General features: G+C 41.8%; 1 protein-coding gene across 1 annotated transcript in view; it reads right to left on the bottom strand.

Moving 5' to 3' along the window:
- LOC102248012 (testis-specific gene 10 protein) overlaps positions 1-13,749 on the bottom strand; it is a 123,562-nt gene that overhangs the window by 8,723 nt on the left and 101,090 nt on the right. Inside the window, exons 16-18 of the mRNA XM_005862199.2 lie at positions 11,448-11,650; positions 8,705-8,809; positions 8,375-8,524 (exon numbers count right to left, since the gene is read on the bottom strand). Of these exons, the coding sequence (XP_005862261.1) occupies positions 8,375-8,524; positions 8,705-8,809; positions 11,448-11,650 (458 nt within the window). The remainder of the gene's footprint in view (positions 1-8,374; positions 8,525-8,704; positions 8,810-11,447; positions 11,651-13,749) is intronic.

Genomic DNA, 13,749 nt, shown 5'->3' with positions numbered 1-13,749 from the left:
AAAGATAAATATCACATGATCTCACTCATTTGTAGAATATAATGAACAACATAAACTGATGAATAAAAACAGATCCAGAGACAGAGAAGCATTGATCAGACCATCAAATCTCAGAGGGAAGGTAGGGGAGGGTTGGGGTAAGGGGGAGAGATCAACCAAAGGACTTGTATGCATGCATATAAGCCTAACCAATGGACACTGACAACAGGGGGGTGAGGGCATGAGTGGGGGTGCGGGGTGGGGATAAGGACAAATATGTAATACCTTAATCAATAAAGAAATTTAAAAAAAGAAACCATCAACAAAATAAAAGGAGCCCACTGTATGGGAGAACATATTTGCCAATAATACATCTCATAAGGGCTTAAATTCCAAAATATATAAAGAACTTATATAACTCAAAACCAGGAAGACAACAACTCAATTAAGAGATGGGTGGTGTGGCTCAGAATTGAGCATCAACCCATGAAACAGGAGGTCACAGTTCAATTCCCGGTTAGGGCACATGCCTGGGTTGTGGGCTCAACCACTTATGGGGGGTGTGCAGGAGGCAGCTGATCAATGATTTTCTCTAATAATTGATGTTTCTATTTCTCTTTCCTTCTCCCTTCCTACCTAAAATCAATAAAAACATTTTTTTAATGGGCAAAGGGAGGATTCTTATATGGTGGCTGGCAGGACTGGAGTGGGGGAGAGTGTAAGTGAGTGAGTGAGTGAATGAGTGAGTGAGTGAGAGGGTGAGTGTGTGGATGTGCATGGGTATGTGTGTGTGTGTGTGAGGGACAATCCAATTGTGCAGGAGTCTCAGGGTGGGCTCTCCTGGCAAAAAAGCCTTTGCTACTGCCACAGGCACTCCCCTAGTGTGGCTCTGGCTTGGAAACCATGCCATCTTGAAGGGTTTATCAGGTCCTCCTGGGGAGGAGGCCTTACAAGACACACTTAGATCAGGTGAATCTAACTGATATTTACAGAACATTTCACCCCAACGCAATAGAATATACATTCTTCTCAAGCACACAAGGAACATTCTCAAAGACAGACCACATGTGAGGGCACAAAACAAGTCTATACAAATTAAAGAAGATTGATATAATATCAAGCATCCTCTCGAAAAACAATGGGAAGAAGTTAGAAATCAACTACAATAAAGAAACTCAAAAACACTCAAATACATGGAGGCTAAATAGCATATTATTAAACAATGAATGGGTTACCAATGAGATCAAGCAAGAAATTACAAACTCCCTGGAAACAAATGAAAATAAACACACAACCACCCCAAACCTATGAGACATGGCAGAAGAAGTCCTGAGAGGGAAGTGCATAGCATGTATTTCCATAGCATTTATTTCAGGGCTAGCTCAAGAAATAAGAAAAAGCACTAATAAACTATCTAACTCTACAACTAAATGAATTAGAAACATAGCAGCAAGAAAAGCCCAGAGGAAGTAGAAGGAAGGAAATAATAAAGATCAGAGTGGAAATAAATGATAGAGAGAGAGAGAAAACAACAATATAAAAGATCAATGAAACTAAGAGCTGGTTCTTTGAAAAAATAAACAAGACTGATGAATCCCTAGCCAGACTCATCAAGAAACAAAGAGAGAGGACCCAAATAAATAAAATCAGAAATTAAAGAGGTGATATAACATCAGACACCACAGAAATAGAAAGAATTGTAAGCAAATACTATGAATAACTTTATGCCAACAAACTGGACAACCTAGGCAAAATGGACAGATTCCTAGGAACCTATAATCTTCCAAAACTCAATTAGGGACAATCAGAAAACCTGAGTAGGCCAATAACAACTGATAAAATTGAAGCAGTAATTTAAAAACTCCCAGCAAACAAAAATCCTGGACTGGATGTATTTATAGGAGAATTTTACCAAACATTCAAAGAACTAACACCTATCCTCCTCAATTTATTCCAAAAAAATTCAACAGGAAGGAATACTTCCAAGCTCTTTTTACAAAGCCACCATTATCCTAATTCTAAAACCAGATAAAGACACTACAAAGAAAGAAAATTACAGGCCAATATCCCTGATGATATTTGACATACAATGGAGTAAAGACAGTCTCTTCAACAAATGGTGTTGGGAAAACTGGACAGACACATGCAAAAAGATGAAACTAGACTACCTTTATCTGAGAGGAGGATGAGGAGAAAGAGGAGGAGGAGGAGGAAGAGGAGGAGGAAGAAGAAGAAGAGAAAGAAAAAGAAGAGGAAGAGGAAGAAGAGAAAAAATAAGAACAATAAAATGTCAACATACATGGCTATCAACAATTGAATCTAGAAATCAAAAACAAAATAAAGTGGAATCAGAGGCATGGGAGCATGGAGCAGACTGACAATCTCAGAGGGAAGCGGGGAGGGCAGAGTGGGAAGAGATTAACTAAAGATCTGGACACAGATAGTAGGGTGGTGAAGGCCTGGGGTGGGGCTGGAACCGGGTGGAGAGAGGTAATGGGGGTAAAAAAGGGGACATCTGTAATATTCTCAACAATAAAGATTAAACACACACACACACACACACACACACACACACACACAAAACACCCCAAGTGATGAAAAACAATGACCCACAACCAATATTACTCTAGCCAGGAAAGCTATCATTTAGAATTGAAGGTCAGATAAAGAGCTTCACAGACAACAAAAAGCTAAAGGAGTTCATCACAACCAAACCAGTATTACATGAAATGTTGAAGGGTATTCGTTAAGAAGAGGAAGAAGAATAAAAAAGAAAAAAAATATGAACAATAAAATGGCAACAAATACATATCTAACAACAATTGAATCTAAAAATCAAAATAAACAGATAAGGAATCTAATGAACAAAATAAACTGATAAATAAAATAGAATCAGAGGCATGGAAACATGGAACAGACGGATGAATCTCACAGGGAAGAGGGAGAGGAGTGATGGGAAGAGATTGACCAAATAATTTATATGCATATATGCATTACCTATGGACACAGACAATAGGGTGGTGAAGGCCTGGGGTGAGGGGGGAAGAGAAAGAGTGTAGAGGGGGGCAATGGGAGAATAAAGAGGGACATCTGTAATACTTTCAACAATACAGATTTAAAATGAAAAAATAGTCACTTTTCCAAATAGGATATGGCCAATAGACATATAAAAAAATTCTCAATGTCAATATTCATCAGATATGCAAATTAAAACCATAATGAGATATTACCTCACACCTATCAGATTGATTACCATCAATAAATCAACAAACAACAAGTGCTGGTGAGGATGTGGAGAAAAGGGAACCCTAGTGCACTGCTGGTGGGAATACAGTATGGTGTAGCCACTGTGAAAAACAATATGGAATTTCCTCAAAAAATTTAAAATAGAACTGCCTTTTGATGCAATGATCCCACTTCTAGGAATATATCCTAGGAATGTCAAAACACGAATTCTAAAGAATATATGTTCCTTTATGTTCATTGCAGCATTATCTACAATATCCTAGGTCGGGAAACAGCCCAAGTGCCCATCAGTAGATGAGAGGATAAAAAAAGCTGTGGGACATTTACACAATGGAATACTATGTGGCTGTTAAAAAAGAAAAGAAAAGAAATTTTACCTAATGCAACAGCAGGAATAGACCTGGATATTATTATGCTAAGTGAAATAAGCCAGTCAAAGAAAGATAAATAAAACATAATCTCACTTATATGTGGAATCTAGTGAACAAAATAAACTGATGAACAAAATGGAAACAGAGGCATGGATATACTAGTATGGAACAGACTGACAGCAGTGAGAGGGGAGGAGTTTTGGGGGACTGGATGAAAGAAGGTGAAGGGATTAAGCAAAAAACATACAACACAAAGATGCAAACAACAGAGTGATGATAGCCAGAGGGAAAGGGAGGTTGTGGGTAGTTGGAGGTAGGCAAAGGGTGGGAAAATGTGGATAAAAAAAGACTTTTCTTGGGGTTGTTGGTGTATGAAACAGTATTCGGATAATGTTTTATTGAGTTGTACACTTAGAACCTATATGGTTTGTGAACCAATGTTACCAAATAAAGTCAATTAAAAACAAAAGAAAATAAAGATAAAAAATAAATAGTAAAACTTTTAAAATAAAATAAAGGTAGCCACTATAATAAAACACAGTCCTTCCTGAATATCCAAACAAATGTTCAAAAGCAAAGAAGTATAAACAAATTGAGAAATACAGTCAATGTCACATAATAAACACAATTATCCTAAGATGATATAACAGAGTTGAGACCAAATTTAACATTCATCTCAATAATGTGAAGGAGCTTAACTCACTTATTTTTTTTTACAAAAAGAATTTCAAAATGGCCCAAAACCCAAAATTCACATCCATACTATCTATATAATAAAAGGGTAATATGCTAATTAGACCGGGAGACCTTTTGGACAAAGTCATGGTGGCGGGCTGAGGCAGAGGTGGTTAGGGGTGATCTGACTGGCAGGGTGGGGGGGGCAGTTGGGGGCGAGCAGGATCAGGCCAGCAGTGGTGGGCAGTTGGGGGTTATCAGGCCAGCAGGAGGGGGGCAGTTGGGGGTGATCAGGCTGGAAGTGGGGGTAGTTGGGGGTGATCAGGCCGGCAGGCAGAGTGGTTAGGGGCGATCAGGCAGGCAGGCAAGCGGTTAGGAGCCATCCCCCAAGGGGTCCCAGATTGGGGAGGGTGCAGGCCGGGCTGAGGGACAACCCCACCCGCGCACAAATTTTGTGCACCGGGCCATTCGTCCTATATAATAAAGAGTTAATATGCAAATGGTTGTCACGCCCTCATGCTGTCACACCATCATGCCGTAATAGTTCAGACACTCAACACTGGGGAGAGAGAAATGGGGACCAGCCAGGCACAAATGAGCTCATGAGAGAGGAATGGGGACAAGCCAGGCACAAATGAACTTGCAAGAAAGGAATGGGGACCAGCCAGGCAAAATTAGCTCATGAGAGAGGAATACGGACTAGCCAGGCTACAGTCCAGAAGAGGGACAAACCACCTGCCCACAGTCCCGGGTGCCAGTGGCTGCGCCTGTGCCTGGGGCCCAGGAGAGGGACAAGCCACCCGCCCCGTGGTCCCAGGCACCAGCAGCTGGGGCTGCAGCCTGGGAGAGGGACAAGCCACCTGCCCTGCGGTCCTGGGTGCCAGCAGCTGCACCTGTGCCTGCAGACCAGGAGAGGGACAAGCCGCACGCCCCACGGTCCTGGAAGCCAGTGCCTGTGCCTGCACCTGCAGCCTGGGAGAGGGACAAGCCACCCGCCCCGCGGTACCGGGCGCCTGTGGCTGCAGCCCTGGCAAAGCTGCCCACCTACAGTCCCCTGTGGCTGCAGCCGGTGTGGGTGAAGCCAGCCCGGGTCCTGGGTGCCTGCGGCCTGCTAGAGGGAGGGAAGCCCGGGTCCCAGGTGCCTGTGACTGGCTAGAGGAGGAAATCCTGGGTCCTGGGTGCAGGGATAGGCAGAGGCAGTTAGGGGCAATCAGGCAGGCAGGCAGGCAGAGGTGGTTAGGGGCGATCAGGCAGGAAAGCAGTTAGTAGCCCATGGTCCCAGATTGCGAGAGGCAGTTGGACATCCCCCAAAGGGTCCTGGATTGGAGAGGGTGCAGGCCGAGCTGAGGGGTCCCCTCACCCTGTGCACGAATTTCATGCACTGGGCCTCTAGTACTATATATAAGAGAGATACTTCAAATGCAGTGATTGAAAAAATTTAAAAATAAAGAGTTGGACAAAGCTTTACCAAGCAAATGAAGACAATAAGGATACCGGAGTTGTAACTCTAATAACAGACAAAGTAGATGTCCAGTCCCTACCCCCTCCAAAAAATAAATGTATCAGAAAAGGACACTTCATAAAAGGACCACATTCCATAATGGAAGGTATGATAGTTCAGAATATCTATGCAACACCTTGTTTTACACAAAATAATACAAAATTTGTAGGAGATACAAGAAAAAAAGTACAAAAAAATAGATTTTAAAACACCATTCTTAGTGAAGCAGGTCAAGTGGACAAAAATTAAGCATCAATATAAAAGAGCTAAATAAAATTTAAAAGAAATCTTTTAGATATATACACACTATACATTAAGAAGAAAGAATATATCTTTTTAAGTGCACATGAACTAGTCACAGAAATTGATCATGTAGTAAAGTACAAAGAACACATCAGTAGTTTCCATTAAATAGAAATATTATAAACATATTCTCTAATCACAATGCAATAAAACTAGAAATTAAAAATGAAACCAAAACACAAAAACAGACCTTCTCAGTGGAGGGGTGGGATAGAAAGCACATAAGAGAGAGTGACACTTTGAGTATTACTTTTACAAAGTTTTGGCTTTTGAAAGCATATCACCCTACAAACTCAAAAATTAAATCAAATTAAGGAAAATACCAGGAAGAAAAAAAAATAAAACAAACTGAAACAAAGAAATCTAATTATATTTCAAATATATATACCATATCCACAGAGAAAGAAAAAAAGTAATTGAGTAATTTATTAAACCAACCAGAGGCCCAGTGCACGAAATTCATGGACTGGGGGGAGGGGTGTCCCTCAGCCCAGCCTGCACTCTCTCCAATCTGGGACCCCTCAGGGGATGTCCGACTGCCGTACAGGGATCGGGCCTAAATTGGCAATCGGACATCCCTCTCGCAATCCTTCTCACATCCCTCTCATAAACCGGCAGTAGGACATCCCTCTCACAATCCCTCTCATAATCCCTCTTACATCCCTCTCACAAACCAGCAGTCGGACATCCCTCTCACAATCCTTCTCACAATCCCTCTCACAAACCGGCAGTCGGACATCCCTCTCCCAACCGCTCCCCTGCCTGCCTGCCTAATTGCCCCTAACCGCTTTTGCCTGCCAGCATGATCACCCCCTTACCACTCCCCTGCCAGCCTGATTGATGCCTAACTGCTCCCCTGCCGGCCGAGTCGCCCCTAACTGCCCTCCCCTGCCAGCCTGGTTGCCCTCAACTGCCCTCCCTGCAGGCCTGGTCCCCCCCAACTGCTCTCCCCTGCAGGCCTGATCGCCCCCAAATGCCCTCCCGTGAAGTCCTGGTCACCCCTAACTGCCCTCCCCTGCTGGCCTGATTGCCCACAACTGCCCTCCCCTGCTGGCCATCTTGTGACCACATGGGGCGGCCATCTTGTGCGAAGGTGTGACAGTCAATTTGCATATCACCACTTTATTATATAGGATATTTAACTATATGCCTGCAAGACTTAGGCCTTAAGACATATGGGGATAGGAAGGAAGAGTTGCAAACAGATCCTGAACTTTTAAAATCCTCAACCCAGGATATTTTATTCCTTTTTTTTTTTTTGAGAAAGTGGAGGAGAGGGAGAGGGAGAAGACAGAAACATCGATATGACAGAGACACATCTATTGGTTGCCTTCTGCATGTGGGGGCTGGGGATCAAGCCTGCAACCAAGATACGTGCCCTTGACTGAAAATCAAACCTGCCAGACTTCTATCTCTGAGCCAATGCTCTAACCATTGAGCAACCAGCCAGGGCCAGATCCCGAACTTTTAAAAAATGTTGGTCTGCTTATTGTGGTAACATAGGTGAGAAATTTTGAAACATTTTTATGCATTCTGGGATTATAGGAAGGAGTAACTATGCTGATATGGAGTAAATGTGTTGATGAGCCAGGGTACCCACTGTAGAAGAAAGGACTTACAAATACAGAATGGAAGAAGGCAAGGTGAGGATGGTTTGGAACTTGAATTATTGTTTTTTTGGAAAAATGTGGGTATGGAGAGAGAGGGAGCATGTGCAAGAGTGTGAATGTGTGAGACAGCACATGTATTATCTCAAACACATAAAAAGCAAATTTGGTAAAATTTTAACAATAGAGAATATGGGTAAATGGTATACAGATGTCCATTGTATTATTTTATTTTTATTTTCATTACTGCTTGTAAATTTGAAATTATTTCCAAATAAAAATGTTATTATAAATTTGTGACATATAGAAATGTATCTAAAATTTTGCCTCTAATATTATTACTTTCATAAAGCATTCACATTTAGGGTGGTATAAAAATAAACCAATATTTTATTAATCAAAGTTAAATTATTTAATTAATTTATCAATTAAAATTAATACAAATTGATGTAGAAATAACAAGAAAATCAAATTTAAAATATATAATTATGTAATCAGGTAAAATAAAGATCTTTCACTTTAGAATATTTATATAAAACTAATAGTCAAAATACTTTTTTATGTGAACATAAGTAATCATGTTTCAATATCACTATTCCTGACAGACTGTTACTGAGTTTCCTTACATCCTCAAATAGTCACTGTATATATTGCTATATGGTCCCCAGAGAATGGACCCTTAAACCACTCACTCTTCTAGAGATCGATCCAGGCCTCGGTCAGGAGATCGGTGGTGAGCACGTTCCGGTGAATGACATTTTGTATTTGGCTTTAGTGTAGAACTCAAATGATAAGCATTACTTGAATAATTCTGGCGGCGAAGTTCTTGCACAGCCCTATCCCTAAAGCAAAATGTTTAAAATAGAATTTCTTAAACTTTATATCCAGTGGCATTATTAATCCAGTGGCAAAACTGAAGTTCAATTCACACTTTAAAACCTAGCCATCATGGAATAACCAGAATCTGTTGTTATCTAAGAAAGAATGCTCCCAGCCTAAATACTGGATAGAGACCAACTTACCTTTCAAAGCGCTCGGTCCCTAGCTGTCTTTTGGTAATGTCTAAATCAGCTTCCAGTTGCGTGATGACATTCCTGAACTGGGCCACATCTCTACTCTGGATGGCCCTGTGTAAAAGAATGTAAGAGAGAAAGTTGATTAGACTTTTAAAAGTCTAGAACTTCTGAACCATGTTGGCAATGTTCTCAGCTGGATCCAAGCCAAACTGTGATCTTTATGGATGTATATGCCAATTTTAGGTGTAGTAAATGTACAAAGTAGCCTACTTGAAAAGCTTAAGGTGTGCCAATCACACTCAATTAGTTAAACTTTCTCTGTGTCAGTTTCTTTGTGTTTACATGGAGTAATATTATCTCTTATCTATCTCTATTACCTATTTACTGCACATCTATATATATATATAAAAGTTTAAGCGACTGGCCGACCAGCCAACCAACCAGTGGCTATGGCGCGCACTGACAACCCGGGGGTAGATGCTCAAAGCAGGAGCTGTTGAGTGCAGTGACTTGGCAGCTGCGGTTCTTGGGTGATACACCTGGAACCATAGAGGAGGGAGCCCAATTCTGGGGTGCGTCACCTGTGAACCGCCCTCTCACAATCTAAGACCCCTCAGGGGATGTCAGAAAGCTGGTTTCCACCCGATCCTTACAGGCCAAGCCGGCGGACCCCACCGGTGCATGAATCCGTGCACCGGACCTCTAGCCCATTGGCTCCCTACTTCGGGTCTGGCTCCCCACTGGGCCTCTAGCCCATTGCAGAGGTCGTGGGTCTGGCCCTTACAGTAACTTTTTGACTCAATTAGCTAAATGATGAGATGTGCAGGGCTTACTACCTGTGGCCCCCGACGTCTGGTGCCCACACTGGCCCATGTGCTTAATATCGATTTCCAGTGGAGGCAGTGAATTTTCCCACTACCATTCTCAGCTGGGAAACTGGCTGCAGCTTCCCTCCTTCTAGGCGGACAGTAGTGCCAGCAGGCAACCTCCGAGGAGGGAAGGAGGCAAAGGAGCAGCTCAGTTGGGAAGAAGGAGGTTCCCACCCCCACAGGACTCCACCTGGGTGGAAGGGCCAGGGCAGGAGCCTGACATTGAGCAAGGTCCTGCCCTAGGCTGACTAGATTCCAGGCTAAGTAAATCCTGTTTGCTAAATAATTGCATTTTACAGCCAAATGCCCACAAGTTGTCAGTTACCACCAAACTTAGAGTAAAGTGAGATGAAAGAAGCGAGACAGATACAGAGAAAAAGTGACATAATATTGGGAGAAGAGAGGAGGGAGTCCGATTCTGGGGTGTGTCACCTGAGAACTGCCCTCTTGCAATCCGGGACCCATGGGGGATGTCAGAGAGTCGGTTTTGGCTGATCCCCATAGGCCAGGCCGAGGAACCCCACCAGTGCACGAATCTGTGCACTGGGCATCTAGTTATTTTTATAGAAGTACTTTAAAGTATTGTACTCTTGAGTAATGGTATAACCAAATAATCAAAACTGGAATTCACTAGCACCATGATTCATATGGTCTGTTATATATTAGATCAACCAAGTGCTTTATGTACACTCAGAATTAAATCTGATATTCCCACACACACTCTCCTCCATTTAACAGGCTCTCCTTTAGGGCTAAGCCATGCCACAAACCCCCATAACGTGGCGCACTGTCATCAGGAAGATAACGACGGAGACGAATGCTGCTTGTACGGAGCGCTCTACCCTCTCTGCTTGTTCCCAGGACAGCACTCTAGAACACACAAGTTGATCGTGTTTACCAGGGTAAGGGACAGTACTGATCAGCCAGTCTAAAACAGAAGGTAGCCTTTAAGGGTTACATTCTTAAGAGATTTCCACCTCTGGCTTGAGAAAGTGACCTGGCATAACTGGTTAAAGGTAGCACAACAGCCCAGCGGCAGTGACTAAGAAGGACTCAGTGACAGCTGCCATAACCTAGAAATAGTTTCTGAAGGAACTGGCTTTGCAGGTTGAGCTCAGTCAGGGGCTCCTGTGAGTGGCTGATTCCTGAGACCATGATTCCTGTCCCTCCCCAGGCCCCAAGCTCAGACAGGAGGGCAGAGTTGAGGCTGGATGAAAAAGTGTTATAGAGGAGACAGGTAAGAACAGAGGCTGGGGGTCCCCATGCCTCTGTTTTTGGTGAGAGGTGACCAAGTTTACAATAGAACATTCACTCTCCAGGCAGCATTTCCACCCACCCGTCCAGCAGGGTCATGGAATAAGCTGCTAATGGTGCTGGGATGCTGAAAGAAGCAGCCACAATCATACTCTAAGGGAAGTCTTCAGTATTCTGTGAATGCAGGAGTCCTTGCAGGTACCTAGTGTGTACAATTATAGGTACACAAGCAAATACAGTGTGACAAATGGAAAGATTAGGGAGCAACACCACGTGGGTTCATATATAGAAAAATTCTTCTGGTTTCAGAAGTGTATATTTTTCTAATCTGGTTATAATATTTCCTAAAGACAATATTTTAGACCAGACATCTTATTATACCCAAAGCTCTATTGGAAACAACCAACACAATGGTTGAACTTAAATTTAAATCAATTTAGCTAAACATATAATAGAAAGTAGCACTAAATTTTTGGCAAATCACAATATTTCTGGTGCTCAGTTTAATTAATGGCTAATTATGGATGCTTAAATTATATAAATTCCAGCTTTAAAATTCTACTAACCAATAAAGTATCAAAAATTTAAGGAATATGACTTTGTTATTATACTGCTAACAAACTCACATTTTATTTTCTGCCAAACACAGGTGTTCTTTAAGCAGCTGAATTTCAGATTCTTTTTCTTGAAGCGCTATCTGAGACTGATATTCTTTGTCCCGATTGGCCACCAGCAAAGCTTCTAGATTCTGCATGGAGATTCTCTCATTTGTCATCTGACTTCTGAGGAGTTCTATTTCAGAACGAGCAGAATCTAACTCATTCTCCATCTGTACAACAATAGGAAGATATCTATACTTATTCCCATTCATCACTTAACTGATAGATTATCAAAGACTTATAAAATTTCTGTATTATGTAATAAGAACCCCCTTTAATTTCTTTCTTTTTCAAAATCCTCAACTGATATGTTTTTATTGACTTTAGAGAGACAAATGTGAGAAAATGAGAGAGAGATAAACTTTGATGTGAGAGTGAAACATTGATCAGTTGCCTCCCATTTGCGCCCCCACAGGGAACAAACCTGCAACCTAGGTATGTGCCCTGACTAGGAATCAAACCCACAACCTTTTGGTGTATGGGATGACGCTCCAACCACCTGATCCACCTGGCCAGGGCCCTTTTAATTTCTTAAATAGAAATATTGTCCTCCTTCTTACCACATACACACACACAGTTTCATTTCTTCCAACTTTTTGATCATATCAGAAAATTCATTAAGTAATGAGTTATTTACCTCAAACTGCAAACAATTTCCATTTCCAGCTTTGATATTTATTTATATATTTCTGCAAGACTGACATGGTGATACCTATGACTACTGCTTTTACTCTGTTAGGTGAGTTACAAACATCCAACTACATTATGGAGTGTCATTGCACTCCATTGTTAAGGAAGACAAGGAGTCATTACACATGCCCTCCCTTGCATAAACCCTTGGAAAGCTTCATTTTTTTGAAGGTTATCTTGAACATTTGTCTCTCTAAAAGCCAAATGTTTCTCCAAAAGAAAGAAAACCAGACATTACTATTTAGTAAAAAAAGTATTCCTAAAATTATCTCATAATACACATTACAATAAATTATATATGCATTTAAAAAGTTAAATGTGGCCCTAGCCAGTTTTGCTCAGTGGATAGAGCGTCGGCCTGTGGACTGAAGGGTCCCAGGTTTGATTCCAATCAAGCACACATGCTTAGGTTGCAGGCTCAATCCCCAATAGGGGTTGTGCAGGAGGCAGCCAATCAATGATTCTCTCTTATCATTGATGTTTTAATCTCTCTCTCCATCTCCCTTCCTCTCTCTGAAATCAATAAAAATATATTTAAAAAATTTTAAAAATGAGATTAAAGGGGGAGGGGGAGGCAGCTGGGGGAAGAACTTCCTGAACTATATACAATTAAAAAGTGATGTCTGACCAAACAAAAACATATTGATAGTCTATATAAAGCTTAAAATTTACAAGAAAACAACAGGAAGAAAATAAACTCAGTAAATAAAATAAAGAGTTAACATCTTACTAATATAAGAAACTCATGCAAATTGAGAAATGTGAACAGAAACATATAAAATATATCTAATTATTAAACATAAGGAAAAATAACCTTATGAATAATCAAAGAAATATAAGTTAAAACAAAATGCTATTTCTAGTTTCTTAACCTTGACAGTAGCGACCTTTTGGGTTGGATGAGTATGTGGCGTAGGGAGCTGCCTATGCCTCACAGTGTGCTTACAGCACCCCTGACCTCTACTAGAGGCCAGTGGCATCCCCCACCCCAGCAGTGACAACCACAAGTGTCTCCAGACATTGCTGGATGTCCAGGGGGAGCAAAATCTTTGATCCAGTTTAACAAATTGGTAAATTTCTTAGTGTGTGTTGATTAACATTAAAATGGGCAATAGTAATTTCATACACCCTGCAGGAATACAAAATGGAACATCACTTTTTTTGGCAACAGCTTTATTGAAATATAATTCACATACCATATATTACTCACACATTTAAAAGGTACAATTCAATTTTTTTAGTATATTAAAAGAGTTTTGCAATCATATCATAACTAGAGGCCCAGTGCACAAAAATTTGTGCACTTGGGGGGGGCAGTCCCTCAGCCCGGCCTGTGACCTCTTGCAGTCTGGGACCCCTCGGGGGATAACCACCTGCTGGCTTAGGCCCGCTCCCCAGGGGATTGGGCCTAAGCTGGCAATCAGACATCCCTCTGGCAGCCCGGGAGCCCTCGGAGGAGGTCCACTTGCTAGGGGGAGCAGGCCTAAGCTGCAGTCGGACATCCTTAGCGCTGCTGAGGAGGCGGGAGAGGCTCCCACCACCACCGCTGTACTGGCAGCCATCAGCCTGGCTTGTGGCT

The sequence above is a fragment of the Myotis brandtii genome, unplaced genomic scaffold, assembly GCF_000412655.1.
Source record: "Myotis brandtii unplaced genomic scaffold, ASM41265v1 scaffold1612, whole genome shotgun sequence".
NCBI classification, from domain to species: domain Eukaryota; kingdom Metazoa; phylum Chordata; class Mammalia; order Chiroptera; family Vespertilionidae; genus Myotis; species Myotis brandtii.
This window is presented reverse-complemented; position numbering and strand designations above follow the sequence as displayed.